The sequence below is a fragment of the Cervus canadensis genome, chromosome 9, assembly GCF_019320065.1.
Source record: "Cervus canadensis isolate Bull #8, Minnesota chromosome 9, ASM1932006v1, whole genome shotgun sequence".
NCBI classification, from domain to species: domain Eukaryota; kingdom Metazoa; phylum Chordata; class Mammalia; order Artiodactyla; family Cervidae; genus Cervus; species Cervus canadensis.
Genome location: NC_057394.1, coordinates 68,725,483 through 68,749,079, shown reverse-complemented (window position 1 = coordinate 68,749,079; position 23,597 = coordinate 68,725,483). Strand labels below are relative to the sequence as shown.

General features: G+C 45.8%; 1 protein-coding gene across 1 annotated transcript; it reads left to right on the top strand.

Annotated features, from left to right (window-relative positions):
- On the top strand, positions 1-17,385 carry C9H13orf42 (chromosome 9 C13orf42 homolog). The gene is made up of 4 exons (XM_043478018.1): positions 1-405; positions 13,405-13,552; positions 16,032-16,263; positions 17,211-17,385. Exons 1-4 carry the CDS (start codon positions 1-3, stop codon positions 17,383-17,385), a joined length of 960 nt encoding a protein of 319 aa, XP_043333953.1.
- Positions 17,386-23,597: the final 6,212 nt, after the last annotated feature.

Here is a 23,597-nt window from a genome sequence, read left to right as displayed (position 1 = left end):
ATGCTCAGAAAGCTCCACTCCATCCTTCACTCCGGCCCGCACAGGAAGGCAGAGGTGGCGGAGAGCCCTTACTACCACGGCCCCAGCCCCGCCGTCAGGCTGATCCGCAGCAGCTCCGTGTACGTGGTCGGGGACCACGGCGAGAAGTTCAGCGAGTCCTTAAAGAAATACCGGAGCGCCGGCAGCATGGACACCAGCCTGTACTGCCTGCAGCAGGAGGGGGACCGCGCGTGGATGCTCTCGCGCACCCAGGACTGCCTGCAATACTTACAGGAGCTGCTGGCCTTGCGCAAGAAGTACCTTAGCAGCCTCAACGACCTGAAGCCCAGCCGCGCCCCGGGCGTCTCCTCCACCTCCTCGAAATCCTCCAGGGGCGTAAAGAAGTCTGCCGCCAAAGACATGAAGGTAAGTGCCACCGTGGGCTTCCGTGGTGGCTCAGATGGTAAAGAATTTGCCTGCAATGTAGGAGACCCGGGTTCCATCCCTGGGTCGGGATGATGCCCTGGAGGAGGAAATGGCAACCCACTCCAGTATTCTTGCCTGGAGAATCCCATGGACAGAGGAGCCTGGTGGGCTATAGTCCTTGGGATCAGTCTGACATGGCTGAACAACTAACACTTTTTCAGTTTCTTTGAAGTGCCCCCAAGAAATACTACGGACAAAAGCACTTTTCTAAGAGGCGAGTGGGAACCCTGGTTCATTCAAGCACAGCTCAATTAATCTGCGTGTTCTGGGCACCAGCTCCAAGACCTCAGAGAGTCGCCATGGCCATCTCCCCGGCCTGGGAAGGGTGGCTGGTCCCATGCTGAATTTTTGCGTGGAGGCCTGGGGGTGGGGAGGGACAGTTTCTGGCATCCCCAGAGCAGCCCACAAGGAGGGCTTGGGCTTGGTCTTCAGGCCAACAGTTTGCCTGTCACTTACTGCCCATTTCCTGGGTGAGAGAAGGCTTTTATGACATTTGCGTGACAGCACATCACTTCAACACATCACTTCTCAACAAGTTATTGCTGTTGCTTTTATTATTACAATCACATCTGAAAGTCCCCATGAAAAGTGAACATTGGGAGGATTTGCTCTGTCTGTGTGGGGTGCTCAGGTCCTCAGGGGACCCGGTCACAGCCTCAGAGAGAGTCTGTGACTCCAGAAGACTGAACGACAACTTTACTGGGCACTGGAGTCTTCCTGCCCAGGCAGACCAAGCAGGAAATCAGTGAGGGGAAGGACCTGCATTTTATGGTTTCCCTGGTGGCTCAGACGGTCAAGAATCTGCCTGCAATGAAGAAGACCTGGGTTCGGTCCCTGGGTCGGGAAGATCCCCTGGAGAAGGGAATAGCTACCCATTCCAGTGTTCTTGCCTGGAGAACTCCATGGACAGAGGAGCTCGGTGGACAACAGTCCACGGGGTCGCAAGAGTCAGACGTGACTGCGTGACTAACACTTTCACTTGTACTTATCACAGTGTTTGTACACACTATGTTTTTTGGAGGTAATTCCAATAATGCCAGAAGAGAAGGGGGGAGAAAGTCCCTTGGGATCACAGAAGAACAAGCTGAGGCTTGGTGACCAGATTTTGCTAAGACCCAAATCTCACTGTTACTTGTTCCTTTGTTCCCTAAATTTTTTTTTAATGTCTGAAGTTTGAGGCTGTTTCAAATCCCCATCAATCATTCTCCTGAGCTCTAAGGAGTTCAGAGCAGGCCTTTCTGCCCTCTCAGCTCCTACCCCATCCTGGCTGCCTCTCCAGAGTGTCCTGCAGGCCTGCAAGTCCCATTAACACTGACCAACTGGCCTGTTATCAGATCTCTAGGGCTTGGCCTCACCCAGCTGGTTTCAACTGTCTGCATTTTATCCCATGTGGGAGCAGTTTAAATAACCATTTGAACTCTCAAAGTAGGTCAGCGTTGGGGCCCATATGAAGTATCCTACTCTCAGGTGTGGGTACTGATCCTGCAGCCAGCCAGTTGTAGATTTGGGGGCCTGACAGCCCTCCTTCGGGGCCACCGCCTCCTTCAGGGCCACCTCCTCCTCTGTGGTCACCTCCAATGACGGAGCGGGTCACCATGGCTTCTGGACTCCTCTCCAGCTGGACTGTCCTGCGGTTCTCAGCTCCGGTTAGATTCCCTCCGGGCACTTTGTGCATGGTGTGTGCTAAGTTGCTTCAGTCATGTCCAATTCTCTGCAACCCCTTGGACTGTAGTCTGCTAGGCTCCTCTGTCCCTGGGATTCTCCAGGCAAGAATACTAGAGTGGGTTGCCATGCCCTCCTCCAGGGGATCTTTCTGACCCAGGGACCGAAGCCACATCTCTTGGGTCTCTTGCTTTGGCAGGTGGGTTATTTACCACTAGCACCACCTGAGAAGCCTTGTGGTCTCTGTAGCCTTGAAATATTGAGTTTGTTTTGTCCACTTGTGCACTAGGGAGAAAGCTGGGGAGAGAGTGTGAGCACAGCTATAAAAGCATCTTCATAATGAATAGGTACCGTGTCTTCAAATCATTTCAGCAGAAATACTTCCTTACTTCCTAATCATTCTACAGATAGTCTGAGAGAATTCATATATCAGCAGCATAAGGTGCCAGCAGACATTGGAAAGCTGGGAGAGAAAAAGCATCCACAGAAAATCAAGATGGCTCAAGAAAACATGCAAATCCTACAGCTGGGTTTGGCTTTGCACTTCCTGGGAGCTACAACGTAAAAAGAGCAGGACTTATTTCAAAATTCTAACTAAGAGGAAGAACCATACCTATTGCTTAGGGGAATCCAGATTTTTCCCAGTCTTAAATTCTAAACTTTCTCATAGAGGATCTGATACCGGGAACCATGGGTGATGTCATTTGTAATATGCCCTCACTGATATTTTAGTAACAATTCATCAATGAGTGTATTATTCCTTCTTTCCTTCCTTCACTTAACAATACATATTTATTGAGCACATACTATGTGTCAGGAACTCTTCAAGATGCTGCTAAAGGAGCCAAAGTTCTTATTCTCATGGATGATCATTCTTGTGGGAAAGGCAGGCAGTGACCCAGGATGCAGATTTCTGGAGGCGATTTCTCAGAGCCCTTGTGGGTGACCACCAAGTTGCACAAGGCACGTGTCCTAGTGAGGACCTCGGGAAGGGATCTGGCTGTGTAACTCCTGCAGGTCCTTTTGGACCCAGCGGAGGATTCAAATGCCAGAGGCATGTGGGTTGGGGGGGAACCACACGCCCTTCCAAAATCTCTGTCAAAGTCGCCTAAAGATGTGGTGCACCCCCTGAGAGAAAAAGCCCGTGAGAAGTTAAAGCTGTCCTGCTGTGCTTCTCGCTATTTCCCCCCTCATCCCAGCACTTTGGATAGCAAATTGCTCTCCTTCAGCCTGCTTTGGGGTCTGGTCTGGAACAAGACTGGCCTCAGCCTTGGCGTGTTTCCCTCCTCACCTTGTTCCCATGGTAATGTCTTCAAGCTGCCGGAGGTCTCTGGGTTATTTCCCTTCTCTCTTTTCACTCCTCCTCATAACACATCACTTTCTCTCAAGCTTGGCCTTTTTTTTGAGGGGGTGGTAAAATAAGCATAACACAGTATTTACCATTTTCAACGTGGCATTTCATAGCACCTTAAATGACTGCTTTTCAGTGGCCTCAGATTATGGGTAATGAAGTCTATCACAGTCAATGAATTATGAAATTAAGTGCTTTACTTTGATATAATAGACATTTCTTTTAAAGAAAAATGTGCAACCCTGTGTAATATCAAATGGTTAACTGCCAGACAGAAATCAGAGCTCTTTACCCCAGAGCTTTCTGTAAGCTTTTCCAAATGATCATTTATATAGACCCATGATAATTCAGCCCAAAGACAGTAAGCCCTAATTAACATATTTTTAGAATTCTTTTCGAGAGTAAATTAGTAGAAACTAGAAAATACATTCCTTTAAGAGGTCATGGAGGCTCTAAAAATACTTCATTTAGGAATTAGGAGAATGTTTTTATAAAATGTTTGACAACTCTCTTTTATTTCTTAAAATATAACTCTCTTTAAAATTCTTTAAAAAATTAAAATTTACCAAAAAAATTAAAAGTTACCATTTGAACCATTTTTAAGTGTTCAGTTCCCTGGCATTAAGCATAATGCTGTGTAGCCCACTACTATCCATTCCCGGAAAATTTTCATCAGCCCAGAGACAAAGTCTGGGCCCATTAAGCAGTGACTCCCCATTTTCCCTTTCCCCTCGACTTCTGTATTCTGCTTTCTGTCTCTGTGAATTTGCCTATTCTAGGAACCTCAAATAAATGGAATGGCACAGTACTTGTCTGTCTGTGACTGGCTTCTTTCTCTTAGCATAGTGTTTTCAAGGTTCACCCATGTTGTGAGAACCTCCTTCCTTTTCAACTGTCCATGAGCTTGGGCTTTTTCAAATATTTATTTTTATTTATTTATTTGGCTGCACCAGGTCTTCGTTGCAGCTTGTGGGATCTTTAGTTGCGGTCTGTGGACTCTTAATTGCAGTGCACGGGATCTGGTTTCCTGACCAGGGAGCGAACCCCGGGCCACTGCATTGGGAGTGTGTAGTCTTCACCCCTGAACCACCAGGGAGCTTCGGTTTTGATGGGAGGTGAGGAGGCCAAGTTTGAGATTACACTGATTTTGTCCAGAGTGCTTGTCAGCACTTGGGGGGATTCACTGAGGATTGCTCCCCACGTTTTTAGGGCCAGATGAACAGGTGAACAGCTGGCATCCCTCCGTGAGAACTGAACCCCCAAGGGGACCTGAGTGGACCACAGTGTCTGGGCTACCAAGGAGGCAGTTTGCGGTTGGCTGCAATGCACTCAGGAAACTCTGCCCAGAAGGTTTGGGAGGAAATATTTTCCAAAGCTAAGGTTCCTGGTCACCTACCCCAGTCAGAAGAAATGTCATTATTTCTGTGTGTCATCCAGCTCTGAGCAGCTTGGATTCCCCATATGTCTGCCTGGATAAATGAACCAGCTGTTCAATGTACACCTCTCCCAGCACCAATCCCCTTTCCACCCCCATCCCCCAACTAAAGAAATTCATTTGCTACAAGAATAATTTAAATAGAACCAGGGGAATTCTGGAGAATGCCTGCCAAATGTGATTGATTTTTATTTAAAGTAGTTTTGCTCTGATAATAGATAGCTTTCAGAATAAATTTTCTGTCATTGGCTGTTCAATCCTGGTTCATGAAATAAGACCATGTCAACAGCAAATAGATTTTTTTCCTTCTCTATGGTAGAAAGATCTGAATCCAATTCACCTAAGAAGATTCTAAATAATCCATCTATAAATGGCATATGGGATGGGAAAGCAGGTCCTGGATTCCCATATACCATGGGGAATAATTTTTCAGTTCTGTTGGGGGGGATTTCTGCAAACATGGTGGTATGAAAGTGCAGGTTTTCTGTGAGCATCAGTTACTGGAGGTCTCTAGCACTGGGCCTGTATCTGGTTGGCAGAGTTAAACAGCAGTAAACATTCAGTATGAACTGCAAAGAATTTCTATGATGCTTGGCAGAGTTCCCCAGAAGATGACAGACAGTAAAATAATGATTGATAACAGAGTATCCAATTCCTGCAGCCCCTCTCAGTCAGATCACAAGATGGGTAATTATATCCCCAATCTATCTTCCAGACACCTGCTCCTTGCTCAGCTTAGAATCAACACTTCTTCCTCCCATTTTCCTCTCCACTCCACTCACCCGGCTGACTTCTTGTCTTTTAACACAGCAGAGAAAGCACTGCCCCAGGAAGCCATTTCTCAGGTCCTCAAGTCTAACACAGTGGATTTCTCCCTTCTTTGGGGTCTGGCCCTTAACTCAGCACTCAGCCCACAGCACTGTAATTGTCTGTTCATTTGCTGTGTCTGCTGCTGGCCACGAGCTCCTTGAATGGAGTCACCATGTCTTATTTATCTTTTTATCTCCAGCTTCTAGTGAAGCTCCAGGTACACTGTAACTCAATAAACAAATAAGCTAAGAAACCCCAGTTGTAATTTAAGAAGAAAACTGAAAGGTTTATGGATGACTTGGAAAAGTAATAGGTCTATGGTTTTCAGTGAATGGAAAATTATCTTTTGTTTTTAATAGAGTAGAATATATTTGGGTGTATTCAGATGAAATGATATCCTAATAGTTAAAGCATCCCATGTGTAATGAATCAGAGTTTACCATCAAAAGGACATTTTTGTTTTTTGGTAAACATTTTTTCTAAGTTATATTTACTCATTAAACAAAATTTATAAAACACAGAAAAGTTGAAGAAAATTGAAATAACTTAGAACCATATCATCCAGAATAATCACTCTAAAATGTTTAAATATATTTTCTTTCAATCATTTATTTCTTGTATGGTTATAGATATGTATAGTAGTGTTGCCAGATAAAATAGAGGATGTCTATTTAAATTTGGATTTCAGATAAATGATGGATTTTTAAAATATAATTATGTCCATATAATATTTGGTATATATTAATACCAAAAATTTATAGCTTATGTAAAATTGAAATTTAACTGCCATTAAGTTTTTTTAGTTCCTGAATTTGGCAACCTTTATGTATGTATATGTATAAATATACTAAATTTGGCATATACCATATACTTTTAAATAATTTATATTTTGGGTTCTTTTCTATCATTAACTTGTTTTTGAAAACTGAAGTTTTAATGGCAAAAATTTAACTCACAATCCTTTAAGCAATTGTTAAACATTATGAATGAATTCATCTTACTCTGTCTATAAAGGCATTTTTTGGACAGTTATTCCTTAGTGTGATTAATAGGTCAAAGGCTAAAAGTCATTCATTTTTAAAGGTTCTTCTACATATTGTTTTCCAGAAATATTTTATAATTTATGCTTTAATCAACAGTGAATTAGAAAGCTCTTATTGCATTTTATCAACACCAAGTAGTGTCATTAATTTCTAAAGTCTATTGATTTAATAGATAAGCAGAATTATCTTATGTACTTTTTTTGAATTATTGCTTGAGCAAAGAATGACCCTCTTGTTTTATCAAACCAATGTGTACTCTTGATTAATGGATTGCCCATTCATGTCTTTATACATTTTTGGCTCTAGCAAATTTTTTTTTTTAATCTATGTGGATTCACATCAAGAATGTGAGCACATTGTCTGCCACATGGTTAAAAATATTTTCTCAGATTTATATATAGTTTAATTTTACTTGACAGTACAATTTTATTTATCATTAAAAATATTACCAGTTTTTATGTAGTTAAATACGTCAGCTTTTGTCTTTGATATTTCTTTGTTTCATGCTTAGAAAGCCCTTGTACGTCTCAAGGTCAGTTATATATTTGCCACTTTCCTTTTTTTTTTTAATAGTTCCATAAAAACCCCAACCCTCTTATCTATCAGCAATTTATTTTTATGCATAGTAGGAAGTGAGAATCCTAGTCGAAATTTTTCCCAGATAGCAAAGATTCAACACCATTTATTGACAAATCTATCCCTTCTCTCATTGGATTGTAATGTTTCACTTATCATGTGTGAAGAGTTTTATAACTATGCTTCTAGGCTATTAATTCAGTTCTATTAGTTAGGCTTCGCAGAGTTTCCTAAGTGTGAGCAAAAAACATTCACTTACTGTTTTGCTAAAGTGAAAGGATCACGTAGGTGACCTTTAACGGGAGGAGTGGAGGAGGTACCAGGTACTAGCAAAGGAAACGATGGCTTTCAGATGGTGATGCTGGAGAAAAAAGACAGCTGGTAGGACTGTGAGTCTGTAACCTCTAATACCAGACACAGAAGAGGTACAGCTATGCTTCCAAAATGATTGCAACGCTTAGCTATAAGAGGTAATTCCAAGGTTTAGTTACACTATAGTTTGTGACAAACCCTGCTCCTCCTTTTTATCTTTTTGGTCTGATTTTCTCAGCTGTGTTGTCTACATCACTATTTGGTTGTTGTTCAGCTCTGACATGTCTACCAGTAGCTTATCCATTGAAAGTGTGGATGTGGATGTGTGTACATATGTATTTAAATTTCAGTGATTATACCTTTCCCCAAATTGTTTGTCAGATCTATAGTTCTCCTTTTTTTTTTTTTTTACTGAAGTATAGTTGACATACAATATTGTGCCAATTTCTGCTGTATAGCAAAGTGACTCAGTAACACACACGTATACCTTCTTTTTAATATTCTTTTCCATTAGGTTTATCACTGGGTATTGAACATAGTTCCCTGTGCTACACCATAGGACCTTGTTGTTTATCCATCCTACATCTAAGTTTCCATCTGCTAACCCCAAACTCCCAGTCCTTCCCACCTCCCTCCGCCTTGGCAACCATGCATCTGTTCTTTATGTCTGTGAGTCTGCTTGTGGTTTGTAGACAGGTTCCTTTGTGCCACATACAGTTCTTGTTTCTTAAGCTCCCATTCTTTTTATCATGAACCCCTCTTCAATGATGGGTACACATTTCCATAGGTGTTGTGATATAAAAGGGATAAGAACAACATTGGATTTGATCGTAAATAACCATTCCAAGGATGGCAGAAGCAAAGAGGATATATCTGAGCTTTTAAGGTTTATCCTGAAGGGCTTCTTCTGAGAACATTACATTGCTTATGGATAAATTTAAACTGGTTTGCATTTCATTTCACCCTGCTGAATGAGCCAAGGGAAAATGGCCTCTCCTGTCCAGCCAGACCAGTTCCACACCTGATCCTGGAAATTTCATCACAATGCATTGACATTTTGATTTCCAGATGTTATTAGCTCAAGGTTGTATTATCAACACTCCATGAAAATAGGGGGTACAGAGTTCTCAAAATTTGTCAAGTTAAATCTAAATGTATAAGTTAGCATCATAAAAACTGTTGGAGAATATAAACATTAGATGTTGGCATGTATACAGCATACATTTATTCATTCAACAGATTACTCTGTGTCAGGCACTGAAATAGGTATCTGACATTCACAGATGGAAAGACAGCCCATCTGCACTGACACGGCCCATAATCTGAAGCGCCCTAATCTCAGCATCTGGCCTGCACCACACTGATGTGTTAAAAGAGAAATGGGGAGGATAACAACAAGAAGGTTGGGAGCTGGGTGTATCCTATAGCCTGTCATGTAGGTAGTGGTTGGCAATGACAGAGAGAGAGTTAGCTGCACAGTCGTGTCTGAGTCTTTGCGATTCCATGGACTGTAGCCCGGCTCCTCTGTCCATGGGATTCTCCAGGCAAGAGTCCTGGAGTGGATTGCCATTTCCTTCTCCAGGGGATCTTCCCGACCGAGGGCTCAAACCCAGGTCTCCTGCACTGCAGGCAGATTCTTTACCAACTGAGCCACTAGGGAAGGCTATGAGTATCTATCCAAAGACAATCTATCTGTGAGTGTCATTTGCCAAAGCTATCTCACAGACAAGGCTGAGAATCACAAGTCCGTCTATGACATCCCTTATATGCGGTATCTAAAAGGAAATGGTGCAAATGAACTTACTTACAAAACAGAAAGAGACTCACAGACTTGGAGAGCAAACGTGTGGTTGCTGGCGGGAAGGATGGGGGAAGTGATAGGGAGTTTGGGAAGGTCAGGTACACAGTGTATATATTTATATGCTGTATTTAAAATGGATAACCAACGAGGACCTATACCTACTGTATAGCCCATGGAACTTCTCTGCTCAATGTTATGTGGCAGCCCGGATGGGAAGGGGGTTTGGGGTGGGAGGGGATACATGTGTGTGTACGACTGAGTCCCTTCGCTGTTCACTTGAAATGATCAGAGCGTTATTAATCGGCCACACCCCAAAACAAAATGAAAGCTTCAAAACCAAAAAGAATCATGGGCCTGGTGTGTGGCTATGAGGGTTTCATACAACGTTGCTGTCCACATAAACATAGAAAAGCGGTGCCCGTGTCTCTCTGCTTCAGGGTGAAAGCGTCAGAGAGGAGGTGCCATGTGAGGTGGCCCTTGGGGAGGTGAGGGGGGTGGGCCCCGATCAAGAGAAGGGAGGAGGCGGCTCGATGTTTCGTGGTAGTCCTCTTGGCTTTGAGTAGGTTTAGAACCTATCCAACCTGCCCTAACCTCTGACAAAATGTTGCTGCTTACACCTGCATGTTCGTTTTGGAGCATCCAAACCTCTTGGAGACAAATACTGACAGATCCCAGGAGAAAGTAAACAGATTGGAGAAGCTGAAGGACCCAAAGGGCAGGTGAGACCAGGCAGGATGGGAGTGGATGTGCAATACAGAAAAATACACTGCCTTGGGGGACTCAAACATTACAGTGAGAAATACAGTGGAGTTTGGTTTGGAAAAGTACAAGGGTTTCATCTGGGGAAAGTAATCTGAGACCCAGGCTTGTTGTGAAGGAGTCGGACAGGGAGGCTTGGAAAATGATGACCTTAAGGCCACTGAAGGTTGACTGTGAAAGGCAAACTCGAGTGGAGTTGGCAATGCAATACAGATGCTCTCAGAGAAAGCTCGTTGCCCTGGGGCTGCTGGGGCCGAAGGAACACGAGCCCTGTGGCACTCGGGCTTGAGCAGGTGCCCCAGAAAGCAGGCGTGTAGCAGTCTTTCCAAAGAAGTAGCTGAAAAATTCTGGGCCAGGAAAAGTCAAAATGGGAAGGAAGGCAATCCACTTCTATTTAAGAGTATTGAGTTCAGAGAGGGAGAACTATTTTGTCTCTCACCCAACGGTGTGAGTGACTGAAGTCTCATTTTGTCCAACCACTGCTTTGTAGAGTTTCTGTGATCCTACCCTGAGCCCTAAACCCTGAGCTTCAATTGATGTAGCTCTTGTGCAAGCCTGAGTTTGAAAAAGGGCCTGAAAAGACCCAGGGAACCTGGACTTGCAGGTTAGCCTCGGTGTCACCAAGCCAGGCTCATCTACCTAATTCACATGAAACCCGAATGCTGAGATGCCAGGGTTTGCAGCAAAGAGAAGGCTTATCCATAAGGCAGCCGAGTGAGGAGAAGGGGGACAAATTCAGATCTGCCTTCAGGAAAGCAAGGGGCTCAGGATATGGGATAAAGAAGCAGGGTGGCCTGGGGCTTTGGGAGCTTGGGGGAAAGTGACTGGAAATAAGGAAAAAGTAGCAATTGTCATTCTCTGCAGGCGTACCAGCCTCTGCCTGCTCAAAAATGCAGGTGCTTAGCACTGTCTGAGGGAGAAAGAGCTGTCTCAGCCACGTCCTGATGGTCAGAGAGGAGCTGGTCAGGTAAGGCGTTCAAGGCAGAGGGACTAGCAAGAGAAAACACAGGGAGCTGCCTCCAGAGATGAGTCTCCCGGTCATCTGACTGTGGGAGGGTGGCCTGGCCCGCTGAGTCCATATAGACTGTCAACCAGCCCCTTAGTTTTCCATCCCAGTCCTTGGTGTTCCTGGTCCTGCCAAATCTGGAACATTTCTGGTTTTGAGGGTCAAATTGTCCCCCTTCTCAAGTGCTTCCAATTCTGCAGCGCGCACCGCCCGATACCCACCCCCCATGGCTCTCTGGAAGGTAAGTTCCTCTGCTCTGTTACAGCAATTCCTCCTCTTCAACTGCTTTCCCTTTACCAGGAACTCCTGGGTATCTCTCTCACTGATGACCTCTCTCTTGTTCTCTTTGTCATTGAGTTTTAACTGCCCCCCCACCCCGCCACCCGCCACTTTCACTTTCATTTGCTCTTTGAATGGGGCAAGATAACTACATATGAACAGTCTTCCACTTTTAACAGAAAAGGTTAAGTATGTTTTGAGGCACTTCAAAAATTTTCTCCAAGAATGCTTCTCACAGATATAAAAGGAAAAAAAAAATCCACTAGTTAAAGATGCTTTTTGGGAATTAGCTGGTGGTCCAGTGGTTGGGACTCTGTGATTCCACTGCAGGGGACATGGGTTAGATCCTTGGCCAGGGAACTAAGATCCTGCGAGCTGTGGCATGGCCAAAAAAAAAAAAAAAAGTCCCCTAGTGGTATAAAATGCATTTTTTGTTGTTCAGTCACTCAGTCATGTCTGACTCTTTGTGACCCCATGGACTGTAGCATGCCAGGCTCCCCTGTCCTCCACTATCTTCCAGAGTTGGCTCAAAAAATGTATATATTTAACCAAAATCTTATGCGTGTATAAAGATGTCATCCATTAGTTTCCTAACATGCAAATCTGTGATTAAATCACTTTCATTTTTAATACCATCCCACTTTCAAAAGGGCTTCCCTGATAGCTCAGTTGGTAAAGAATCTGCCTGCAATGCAGGAGACCCCGGTTCGATTCCTGGGTCAGGAAGATCCCCTGGAGAAGGGATAGGCTACCCACTCCAGTATTCTTAGGCTTCCCTGTGGCTCAGCTAGTAAATAATTCACCTAAAATGCAAGAGACCTGGGTTCGATCCCTGGGTTGGGAAGATCCCCTGGAGAAGGGAAAGGGTACCCACTCCAGTATTCTGGTCTGAAGAATTCCATGGATGCATCCATGGGGTCACAAAGAGTCCATGGGGTCACAAAGAATCAGACATGACTGATCGACTTTCACTACTTTCACAATGCACACAAAAAATAGAAGAACACTATACTTGGTCCAAAGAGCCCAGGTTAACACCTATTGTCTCTCTTTTTCCTCCCCGAGTTCTCTCACTTCCTACATTCTTTGGGGAGTTTTTTATTAGTTCACATGTTGATACTGTGCCTTTTGTCCTGAGTTCTCCCCCAAAGTCCATTACAGTGCTTGGACTTCCATGATGCCAGTCACTGGTGACTGACGGGGGGGCTGTTGTGAAGACAATGTTGGTGATGAAGAGGAGGGGGAGGAGGAGGAGGATATCCTGAAGGAGAATGGATCAGGACAGAACCTGGAACCTGGTCTGACTTTCAGTAGATTTCTTAAACGCTTTATATTGTATTAATATCTTTGCTTTCACTTTTCAAACAATCATACCCATTTGTCTTCAGTGTATTCCACGATTGAACCCGAATTTGGCCACTTTTCCTACTGACACCTCTTCCGGAGTGTTTTATTTTCAACATATCTCATCCCCTCTTTTCTGCTGTGAGCATCTCATCACTTGCCCCGGGGAACTGGGGAACTGGAACTGGAACTGGAACTGGAACTTCCCAATCTCCTAATTGGGCTTATTTGCAGGGGACAGGCCAAAGAAAGACAGATTATTTTGCCTAATGGCAGATAACAGTCCCTGACCAAGACAGAGGCAGATAGACTCACCCTTTCATACCCGCCCCCCCACCCCCTTGAGATAACGGAAAATCCACTGACTATAGCAACTGTGGCTCTGGAGTATCTACCTTCCTTTCAGGGGCACTTCTTCAAATTTGCGTGCAAACCCGCAACGTCACTTAAACATTTAGTTTTAGTAACATTTGGTCCTTTTCAGCATCCCTTGCGGAGGGCGCTCCGAGCTGGCTGGCTCACGCAGCTCTGCCCCTTCCCCCTGCCCTTCACCTCTAGCAGAAACCCACCCCCAAGAAGTACTCCCAGTTCAGCGCGGACGTGGCGGAGGCCATTGCCTTCTTTGACTCCATCATCGCAGAGCTGGATACGGAGAAGTGGCCGCGGGCTGCGGAGGTGGACCTGCAGAATGAAGACGTGGACTTCGATGGTGAGTGCCATCCCTGGGGGTGGGAGGTGGGGGTGGCGTGGGGTCTGTGGGGTGGGCTTCCCCAATAAAGGGGCAACTCTCATCTGCAAGCCAGAGCCTGGCCCTGAGCCTGCTCTATGCCTTGGGGTCCTGGCTTTGGCCTGCCCCACACTGGGGTACCCCCTTTAACCCTTGGCGCCCTGTTTGGACAAAAACTCCTTCTCTGTGGGGCTTCTCTGGTAGCTAGCTGATTAAGAATCTGCCTGCAGTTCAGGAGACCCTGGTTCGATTCCTGGGTTGGGAAGATCCACTGGAGAAGAGATAGGCTACCCACTCCAGTATTCTTGGGTTTCCCTGGTGGCTCAGCTGGTAAAGAATCGGCCAGCAATGCAGGAGACCTGGGTTCCATCACTGGGAGGGGAAGATCACCTGGAGAAGGGAATGGCTACCCACTCCAGTATTCTGGCCTGGAGAACTCTTTCATGGAAAGAGGAGCCTGGTGGGCTACAGTCCTTGGGGTTGCAAAGAGTTGGACATAATTGAGCATGCATGAATGTAGGTATAGTCCAGGGGGTCACAAAGAGTCAAATACCACTGAGTCTTTCTCTGTGGTCCATTTTTCACAGCTGAGGTGGGGTGGAATTTTTAAGGCTCTGTGAGGGAAAGCAATAGGGCAACAGTTCAAGCAAGGGGTGAGGTGGGGAATTGTTAAATGGGTACAGAGTATAAGTTTTGCAAGATGAAAAAGTTGTGGAGACCTGTCACACAATGATGTGAGTATACTCAACTGAATGTACACTACAAGATCCCTCAGAGGGTACATTTTATGTTATGTATCTGTTACCAGAATTGAAAAAAGAAGAAAAGGGAATGAAAGTGAAAGTGAAAGTCGCTCAGTTGCATCTGCCTTTGCAACCCCATGGAATATACAGTCCATGGAATTCTCCAGGTCAGAATACTGGAATGGGTAGCCTTTCCCTTCTCCAGGGGATCTTCCCAACCCAGGGATCGAACTCAGGTCTCCCGCATTGCAGGCTGATTCTTTACCAGCTGAGCCACAAGGGGATAAGGGAATAGACAAATTGTATTTAACCTATATATTTTATATTTGACCAATATATTTGATTATGTAGGTTGGCCCTGGACAGCACTGTTTGCTAGACCTGACTCTGACCCTTTACCATTTGTCACGCCTCTGCACCCTACCCCACCCCCCCAGTGCTCCCTCTGTGGCCCCCACTGGCCACCACTCTGCAAGGGTGTGGAGGGCGGGAGAGTGCCAGGGTGCTTGCTCAAGCCCAGCTTGGATTGTTGGAGAGGGTGGGGTGAGGTTGAAGGTGGTGCTCATCTCCTCGCCAAGGTGTATCACTGGCTGCCTCCTGATGGAGAGCAGATAACTCCACCACATTCATGAGTTGAGCCCACATCCAGTATTCAACTGTCAGTTTCTTTAATCTTTGATTGGCCCTCAGGGCTTCCCTGGTGGCTCAGTGGTATAGAATCCGCCTGCGATGCAGGAGACTTGCCAGAGATACAGGTTCAATCCCTGGGTCAGGAAGATATCCTAGAGAAGAGGGCATGGCAATGCCCTCTGGTATTCTTGCCTGGGAAGTCCCATGGACAGAGGAGCCTCATGGGCTACAGTCAATGGGGTCGCAAAGAATTGGACGTGACTAAAGCGATTGAGCATGCACATCCATTGAGAACATAAGTGTTATCTTCAGAGTTAAAATTTTTTAATGGAGATGACTTTATGTGTTTTTCTCTAATAACAAGAATAACATATGTTCATTGTGAATCAGTGAGTCAAACAACATACCAAAGTATAAAGAAGAAAGTGAAGCATTTGGCTTGTAATTCTACCACCCAGAGATAATAATCACCATTAACATTTTGGTGTATGTTCTTTCAAAAAGGTTTAAACATAGACTCACTTTATTATTCCTTTTAAACAAAAATAAGAAACTCTTGCCTATTTTTTTCATCCACTCTTTTCCCTTAATTTACAATACATTGAGGGCATTTTTCCAAGTCAGAAAACACAGGTCTATGTGCTTATCTTTAATAGACACACGCTCGAGCATTTTCTCCCTGCCCCGTAATTGCAGAGTTGAATCATTCCCTTTGCTCGGCTCTCTGGGTCTTCCTGGTGGCTCAGACGGTATAGAATCTGCCTGCAAGGCAGGGGACCCGGGCTCGATCCCTGGGTCGGGAAGATCTCCTGGAGAAGGAAATGGCAATCCATTCCAGTATTCTTGCCTGAAGAATTCCACGGACAGAGGAGACTGGTGGGCTGCAGTCCACGGCGTCACAGAGGATTGGACGTGACTGAACGACTAAGCAAGAGCATGCTAGCGCAGCTGGGCCTTCTTAAGCATTTGCTATTTTACGTGTGTGTTTACTGTGAGTTCTCAGCCCCCGTTGCCCCCTCCATGACCTTCTGCTCCCCCTCCTCCCCATGGTGAATTCCCCTTTCCCGGGCCCGGCTTCTGTCTTCCAGTGGCCACCAGCTCCCAGGAGCATAGCCTGCACTCCAACTGGATCCTCAGGGCGCCCCGACGGCGCTCCGAGGACGTCGCGGGGCACACGACAGCCGGCCAGTTCCGGAGGAGCACGGAGCGCCGGACCATCGGCACGCAGAGGAGACTTGAGAGGCACCCCATTTACTTGCCCAAGGCTGTGGAAGGGGCCTTCAGCACTTTGAAATTTAAGCCCAAAGCCTGCAAACAAGAGTAAGTGTTTGGGCCACAGACTGTAACCAAGATGCTCTCATGTCCACTAGACTCTTGGGGGGTGCTTCTTAGGTGCCCTGAACCCCCATCCTGCATGGAAAAATTATTCCCTATTTGGGGGGAGGGCGGTCTTAGTTAAAAATTTTGTAACAGCTTACACTTATATTCTAGCTTGGTTCACGTCTGTCCCCAGCCTTAAATGTCCTTTTAGCTCTGGATCTGCCTCCCTTTCTGGCCCCTCATGCTTTGTCTGTCCTGTCTCACTGTTTCCCCCCAGATGTCACTGATACTCTATGAGCTACAGATCTTTAATGACAGTTTGGGGTTGAAGCAGGCATAGCACCATGAGCGGTCCAACCCTGAACCAATTAGATGGTCCTGCTGTAGAAAGGCATCATCAGGCTGGGGTGAAGGGCTTCTTCCTGGCCGGGTCTGTGCTGACCCTCTTGTCATCATCTCTTGGCCTCTTTCCCTGCAGGTCCTCCTCTCCCAAGATGAGTTTCCATCTCTAACTCGCAAATCCCTGGGACTCACTCCTTCAGAGAGATATGTGCACACTTGCTCTGGCCACCCCAGGCCACTCTGCAGGGAGCTCACCTCTCACAATAGAAGCGCCTGTCTTGGCTCACCCACTTGTTTTCCTTTGTTTCTACAAGAGCCCTCCAACTCTGATGGGTTCAGGGGTTTTCTAAACGGCCTTTTCCCTCCTCCATAATAAAGGACCGTGTACTGGACATATTAAACCAGGACTCAGCCCTAATCTCCCACCCTTCCCCTCCAAGATCAGGTTGCCCCACATCCCTACGATGACACAGCTCTGTCCTCCATGAGTCCCAGCACAAGGGGAGCATCCGACAGGCTCCATCAGGAGGGTAAATCAGAGCATCCTTTCCCTCTGTGACCGGCCAAGCCAAACCTAAGCCCTCTGCCTCATTCCTCCCTTCCAGCCTCGGGAGCTCCAGACAGATCCTCTTCAACTTCTCGGGAGAAGATACGGACTGGGACTCGGAGCTCTTTGCTCTGGAGCCCCCGGTGTCCCCGGGGGAGGACCACCATGAGACAGAGAATCCCCGAGGGCAGTGGCTGCTTCGGGAGCGACTCTGGGAGCGGACGGTGCCCTGACGGCCTCAGCTTGGCAGCCTGGCTCAGGCTGGGTCCCCCAGAAGGAGTCTGCTTTCAGCGAAGCAGCAGGTGTGTGATAGAGTTAAAGATGGGTCAAGTCAGGTCCTTGAACACGCGGCCTGCCGGTGCCCAGTCAGTGCCAAAGACACCCGCGTAGCCCGCGGTAGGGCACTTGGCGGGGCTCTGCTTTCTCTGCGTGGGCAGGTGGCCTGGTCGTTACCACCCTACTGGTCTTTAAGAACAGAAGGAACGGAAGGTCCAGGCTCACTCCTGGCCTCCCCTGGTACAGGGGAACATCCCGCTTGGTACTGGAAACCAAGAAACGCACCCACCCACTCATCTCTGGGCCAAAGTTTTCAAAGAGAGGTGGCTCGTCTCTTCACGGGGCTCAGAAACCCTCTGGTCACCCACTGAGCTTGCTTCTTCTCTGCAGAATGCCGTTTGGGAAGCAGCTTTTTAAATTTTTTTCCACGTTCTTTTCACAGTGTGTTCTGGAAATTTCTGCTGGATTAGGCTGAAGATGAGGCCAGTGTCCTGGCAGCGGGAGGGGGGACGCGATGTGTGAGGGCCCTGGCTGGGAACCATGCTGTCTCCCCCAGCCCCAAAGCTCAGCTCTGCTTCTCACAGACTGGGGAAGGAGGAAGATGAAATGACACTTCGTTTCTAATTCTCAGGCCCCAAATCCTAATAGACACTCACCCAGCCTGTGGATGAAAGCTAGGGCCCTCCCTTCCCCCAATTAGGAGGGCAATCAGAACCTTCTGGAGTAAAAAGGATTTTAATTTCTGTAACTGTCCAAATTACCGGGACTCCCCTGGTGGTCCAGGGGTTCAAATTCCATGCTTCCACTGCAGGGGGCTGGGTTCCATCCCTGGTTGGGGAACTAGGATCCCATGTGCTGCATGGTGTGGCCAATAAATAAAAAGAAAAAGAAAAAACTTCTCTTAAGAAATACAGTTTTTAAAAAGAATTACATATGTAGCATATTCTTTGCATGTCTCCTGTACTTTTTTGCACATTTTGCATACGGTTTGACCCCCTCAAGTTTGAGAACCACTGGTTTGGAGACCACACTGAGCTTTGTCCAGCCTCACCTATTTCTTCTGGCATTTTCTTGTTAAAAAAATAGAAGTCACCCACGGTGGGGGAGAGGTGCAGGGGTGTTAATGGCGATAATGGAGGAAAATGGACTAGGAAAAATCAATAATTGACATTAAGCCAAGGTTGCTTTAGGCTAACCCTGTGAGCTGAATAAAGCTTCCCTTCTCCCAGGCCCATGAGATGATATTCTTATTTTCAGGTTTTATTAGGAAGAAGCTTTTATTTATGTTAATTTAACTCGGAATCTAAGTATTCGTAACTTCTGTGAGAAAGAAAAAAAAAACCTAATAATTATCTGCCATTCTTCAATGTTTTTTATAGTTTAAATAAAAATGTTTAAAAAGTTCTCAGGTGATGATGATTCTGCCGTTCCAGGGTCCATATTTTGAGAATTGATGACTTAGAGGCTTGAGTGTTAAAGATGAAAACCTGCGGTGGGGTGAGGGCAAGAAATTTTATATCAACACATTTTCAGAACGAAAATGTATAGCAAATGTTTTATTACTTGCCTGTCTTATTCTTTGAGTGCCAATGTCAATGTTTGGGAGTTTTTGTTTTGTTTTGTTTTGCTCATCCTAAGCGCACTAGAGCCAGAGGCTTGTCTGAAAAATAAATGGGAGATTTGTTTTATGAACTGCATTAATGCACGCCAAGTCACATCACTGTGTATCTTTCCTTTCTCCAAATGTGGCCTTGTTTTGAAGCCCCACAAATGAGAGTTCACTGTTTGGGGTAGACTCAGCATGAGGGTCTCTAGGCTCTGCCCTTATCAAACTCCAGTTGATCATAGACCGACCCTGACATCAAGTGGTGAACACACCTTAGGTATTTTGCTTGTATAGATAAGAAAAAATGAGCAGGGCAAGTAGGGATCATTGGAGTCCTGATTTTTTATTTTTTAGCATTTATTGCTTATGGGACATGAAACTGTACTTTTTCTCTTTTGCCTCATGTTTTGTATATTTTTTGTCTTTAATGAGACTATACACAGACTGCCTGAAAAACTCCATGATTCAGAAACATAAGGCTGGCTTGTCTTGGGGGTGATTTTAGGTCTTTGAAATTGGTGATAAACCCCAGGATCTGGGCTCTGCCTGGGGAATCCTGAGATGGTGTCCCCTGGGATCTTGTAATTAGTAACATTTGAGACAATAAAAGTCAACTCAGTAAAATGGACTCATGTGATTTTTTCCCCTGCCTTGAGTTGACTGGGTACAATGGCTGGGGTACAATGTTGGCCGCCCCAGCTTTCCCAGGACTGTCTCTGTTTTGATATATGAAAATCTACCTTTCCCCAAATAGAATATTCGAATAGAGGATGAGAGTCCTGGGCATCTGGCTTGTTCTTCAGCCCTGGATTCTAGCTCCCGCCCCCCCAATGCCTTTGCCTTCAGGGAGAAAGAAACATGGGAGCCTTTAGTTCCAATCATATACATCCAGCGCTTTGGCTGGTTGCTAGGCAACTGCGAACATGGCTGCCAGGACAGAGCTTCGTGGTGCTCACTCTTACTTAGAGCCTAGATTCCAGCAGGAAACTGCGGTCCCCTCATCACAGGTGGCCCTTACGGGATGGGTTAGTTTCCCGTTGCACACTACCACACATTTAGGGACTTAACACAAGTATATTCTCTTGGTGTCTGGCAGTTAGAAGAACTAAAATCAGTCTCACTGGGATAAATCAAGGTGTGGGCAGAGGTGGTTCCTCCTGGAGGTTGTGAGAGGAGAATGTGTACCCCTGTTTTTCTGCTTCCAGAGGCTGCCTGCATTCCTTGGCTTGTGACCCCTTCCTTGCATTGCCCCCACCCTTTTTCTTCTGTCATCACATCTCTAATACTCACTCTGATTTTCTGCTTCCCTCTTATAAGGGACCTTCTTATAAAGACCTCCTTATCCTCTTATAAGGATATAGGGATCTTATAAGGTGATCCCTCTTATAAGGAAGATCCATGCTCACCCCCCTATTGCCAGCCCCTTAATCTAATTAAATATGCAAATTATCTTATGCCTACTAAGGTAATGCTCACAGGGCCCATGTATTCTTGCCTGGAGAATCCCATGGACGGAGGAGCCTGGTGGGCTCTAGTGCACAGGGCCCAAAGATTAGGATGGAGACATTTTTGGGAGGCTATTATTCAGCCTAAAAACATAGTATCACAAGATATTCTGGTTCTTATTAATCTGGCCCAACTTTCTTTTAAGCGTGATTATAACTGTCCAATCTTCCCCGATGGCTCAGCAGTAAAGAATCTGCATACCCATGCAGGAGACGCAAGAGTCGTGGGTTAGATCCTTGGGTCTGGACAATCCCCTGGAGGAGGAAAAGGCAACCCACTCCAGTATTCTTTCCGGGAATAATCCCATGGACAGAGGAGCCTGGCAGGCTCTAATCCATGAGGTCGCACAGAGGTGGACATGACAAGTGACTTAGCACGCATGCATAAATTAGGCTAGATTTGAAGGTTGCTGAATTTGATCTCAAGCGAACCTTAAGAGGAGAGCCAAGCCATTGTTTGACTCCTCATCTCCAGTCTTGCCTGGTTTCTGTAGGTAAGGTGCAAAGGCAAATGTGTATCCTCTGCAGTTCTGGAATTGCGCCCCCCCACCCGGCCCCACATTGGTCAGTTGGGGAAGACTGAATGAATTTTTCATGATTAATCCAGATCTTGGGTCCCAGAGCGTGGACTCGAACCCGAGTCCAGTTCTCTGAGCTGTCTGAGGTCCTTCAAAGCCACATACAGTGGCCTCACCTCTGATGGAGGAATCAATTACCCAGCAGCCGGTGGTATGTGACGGTTTGGCCACACGATGGCGCTTCACGCCTAACAATTCCGCGGCTTCTCCCAGTCACGGATGATTTGAAATTCAAATAGAACGGTGAGGCGGTGTGTCCTTTCTCATAACAACACAGATACCATTGCCAGAGAGCCAGGGGCTGTTGGGGAGCAGAGGTGAGCTGGGTTCAATAACCGAGGGAAAGTCTCTGCTCTACTTTATAGGATTGTGGTAAGGATGAATTAATATTAAGTGGAGCCAAATGAAATTGCTTACATCCAGCAGTCTTTGACCCACAAGGGCAGCAATTTCATGTGGTTCATCCTACAGGGTCTTGTGCCAAGTCACAGCGAGACTTGGTAGAAATGAGCTGTTATTATCACTTCCAGCATGACAAGAGAACAACATGCCCTTACTATGAACACTTAGAAAATAGTTGCTTTGTCTTCTGGAAATTTTTTCCTGAAGATTCTTACTAGTAGGAGACGCTGCTGTTTCCATCGACTCAAGTTCCAAATAGGAAAATATGCCTGACAGATATCCACGTATCACAGCTATGCTATCAGTCAAGCCATTTCTCGCTAAAGCCTGCCTTCAGCAAGGTTGGTTCCAGCAAGGATGAAGATGGAGGCTAACACAGTACCACTTGCTCTCTGAGTAAAGCTGAACTCTCGTCTCTGGGGTTCAGGGTCCCCCTTTGCTGTTTCCTGCAGACCCTCCCTTGCCTCTCCAAGCGCGCACTCTGCACCTGGGGCTGGTATTGAGACTTTTCTCTCTGATGTACCTACATTGTATCTCATTCCCCTTTAGCAAGTCTGGTGAATGCTAGCTGATCTTACTAACCTAAGGAATAGAGACTGTTTTCATTTTTGGAAGAGTTTTCAAAGCTGTAGCCAAAAGTGATGAGAATTTCAGATATCCCCCATGGGATGGGGATAATTTTGATCATAAGAGCCTCTGGGAACCCAGGAGTCTGCCTACACCCCACTTGGCGGTCCTGTTGCGTTAGGCCTTAATAGGGAGCTGGAGGTGGACTGGGGGTCCCCACCAAGAACACAGACCTATGGTCCCAGGAATTCAAAAGCAAATAAAACTAGAGAGTGGTTATATTTTATCAGAGAAAGATTTCCCCCACCCCCCCAGATCCTCTTTCCTTGCTCTTTCCTTCTCATTTCTTTCCTCTATCTCTAGAGATTCACCCCAGGAACATCCCTATGACAGCTCACCCTTCCCCGCTTGTCATGTGAGAAAGGAAAGGTTTGTGTTTCTCACTGACGTTGGACACAGACCATGGAAGACAAGAAGGTATCTTGTAGGATCTCACCACGTGTCATTGATTATGCATCAAATGAGGCTGTATGTTTACAGACTTATGTTTAAGGTGGGGAATGAGGTTTGAACCCTTCAATGCACCAAACATGGGTTAAAAGTGAAGAATCGAGACATATCCTATGGTTCAATTCACATGAAATTCAAGAGAAAGCAAAACTAACCTGTAGAGAAAGCCATTAGAACAGGAGTGGTTGGGGCTGGTGGGGTGGGCTTAGAAAGGGTTGGAGGGACCTTTCTGTCATGATGGAGGCATTCTATGTTTTTAATAGGGTGTGAATTACATGGATGTAGATATTTGTCAATGTTCATGGAACTGCCCACTGCACGTCAAGCAGGAAACAGTGAGAAATGACCTAAGAACCACAGTCCCTGTAGGTGTAGGAGGTCCCTTATGTCATGGATGAGACGGGGAATTTCCACGTAATCCAAGTTCTCACCAGGCAGTCTACGCAGTGGAAAAACATGTAAAATGTCAGCCAATTTTCCAGACAGTTTCAAAATCCAAGGACGCTTGTCTTGGTGCTCCTACGGCCTATGTCTTTTCAAATGTTTACAGAGTATTTACAGCAAGTAGTCCTCCGGGTGGCAGTTGTCATTAGGAAAACTGGCAGCGAAAATTAACACATACCATAAAAGAGAGATAATTGCTCCACAGTCATATACAATATTATTATCAAATGGTATTCACCGAGACAGCCAATTGGTCCCTACCAGCTCCATCTTGTTGTTCTAGGAAAGACTCTTCCCGCTTCCTTCTACCCTGAGGATGAAGCTGCCACAGCTCGAGAAAGATACGCCATATGGTACTTAACATCAGAATCGGAATGAGCTTGTGCCTTTTGTGTGAGATGCTGAAATTTATTAGAAAATCAGAAAGCCTCATTTCCACCAAGTTCCTGAGACCTGCCATCTGCTGCATGAGAAAGAAAATGGAGATTTTTTTTTCAACCATTTATTTATTGTGAAACGTGAGAGTGCTGTGTGTTTAAAAAAGCAGGGCTGGGGGC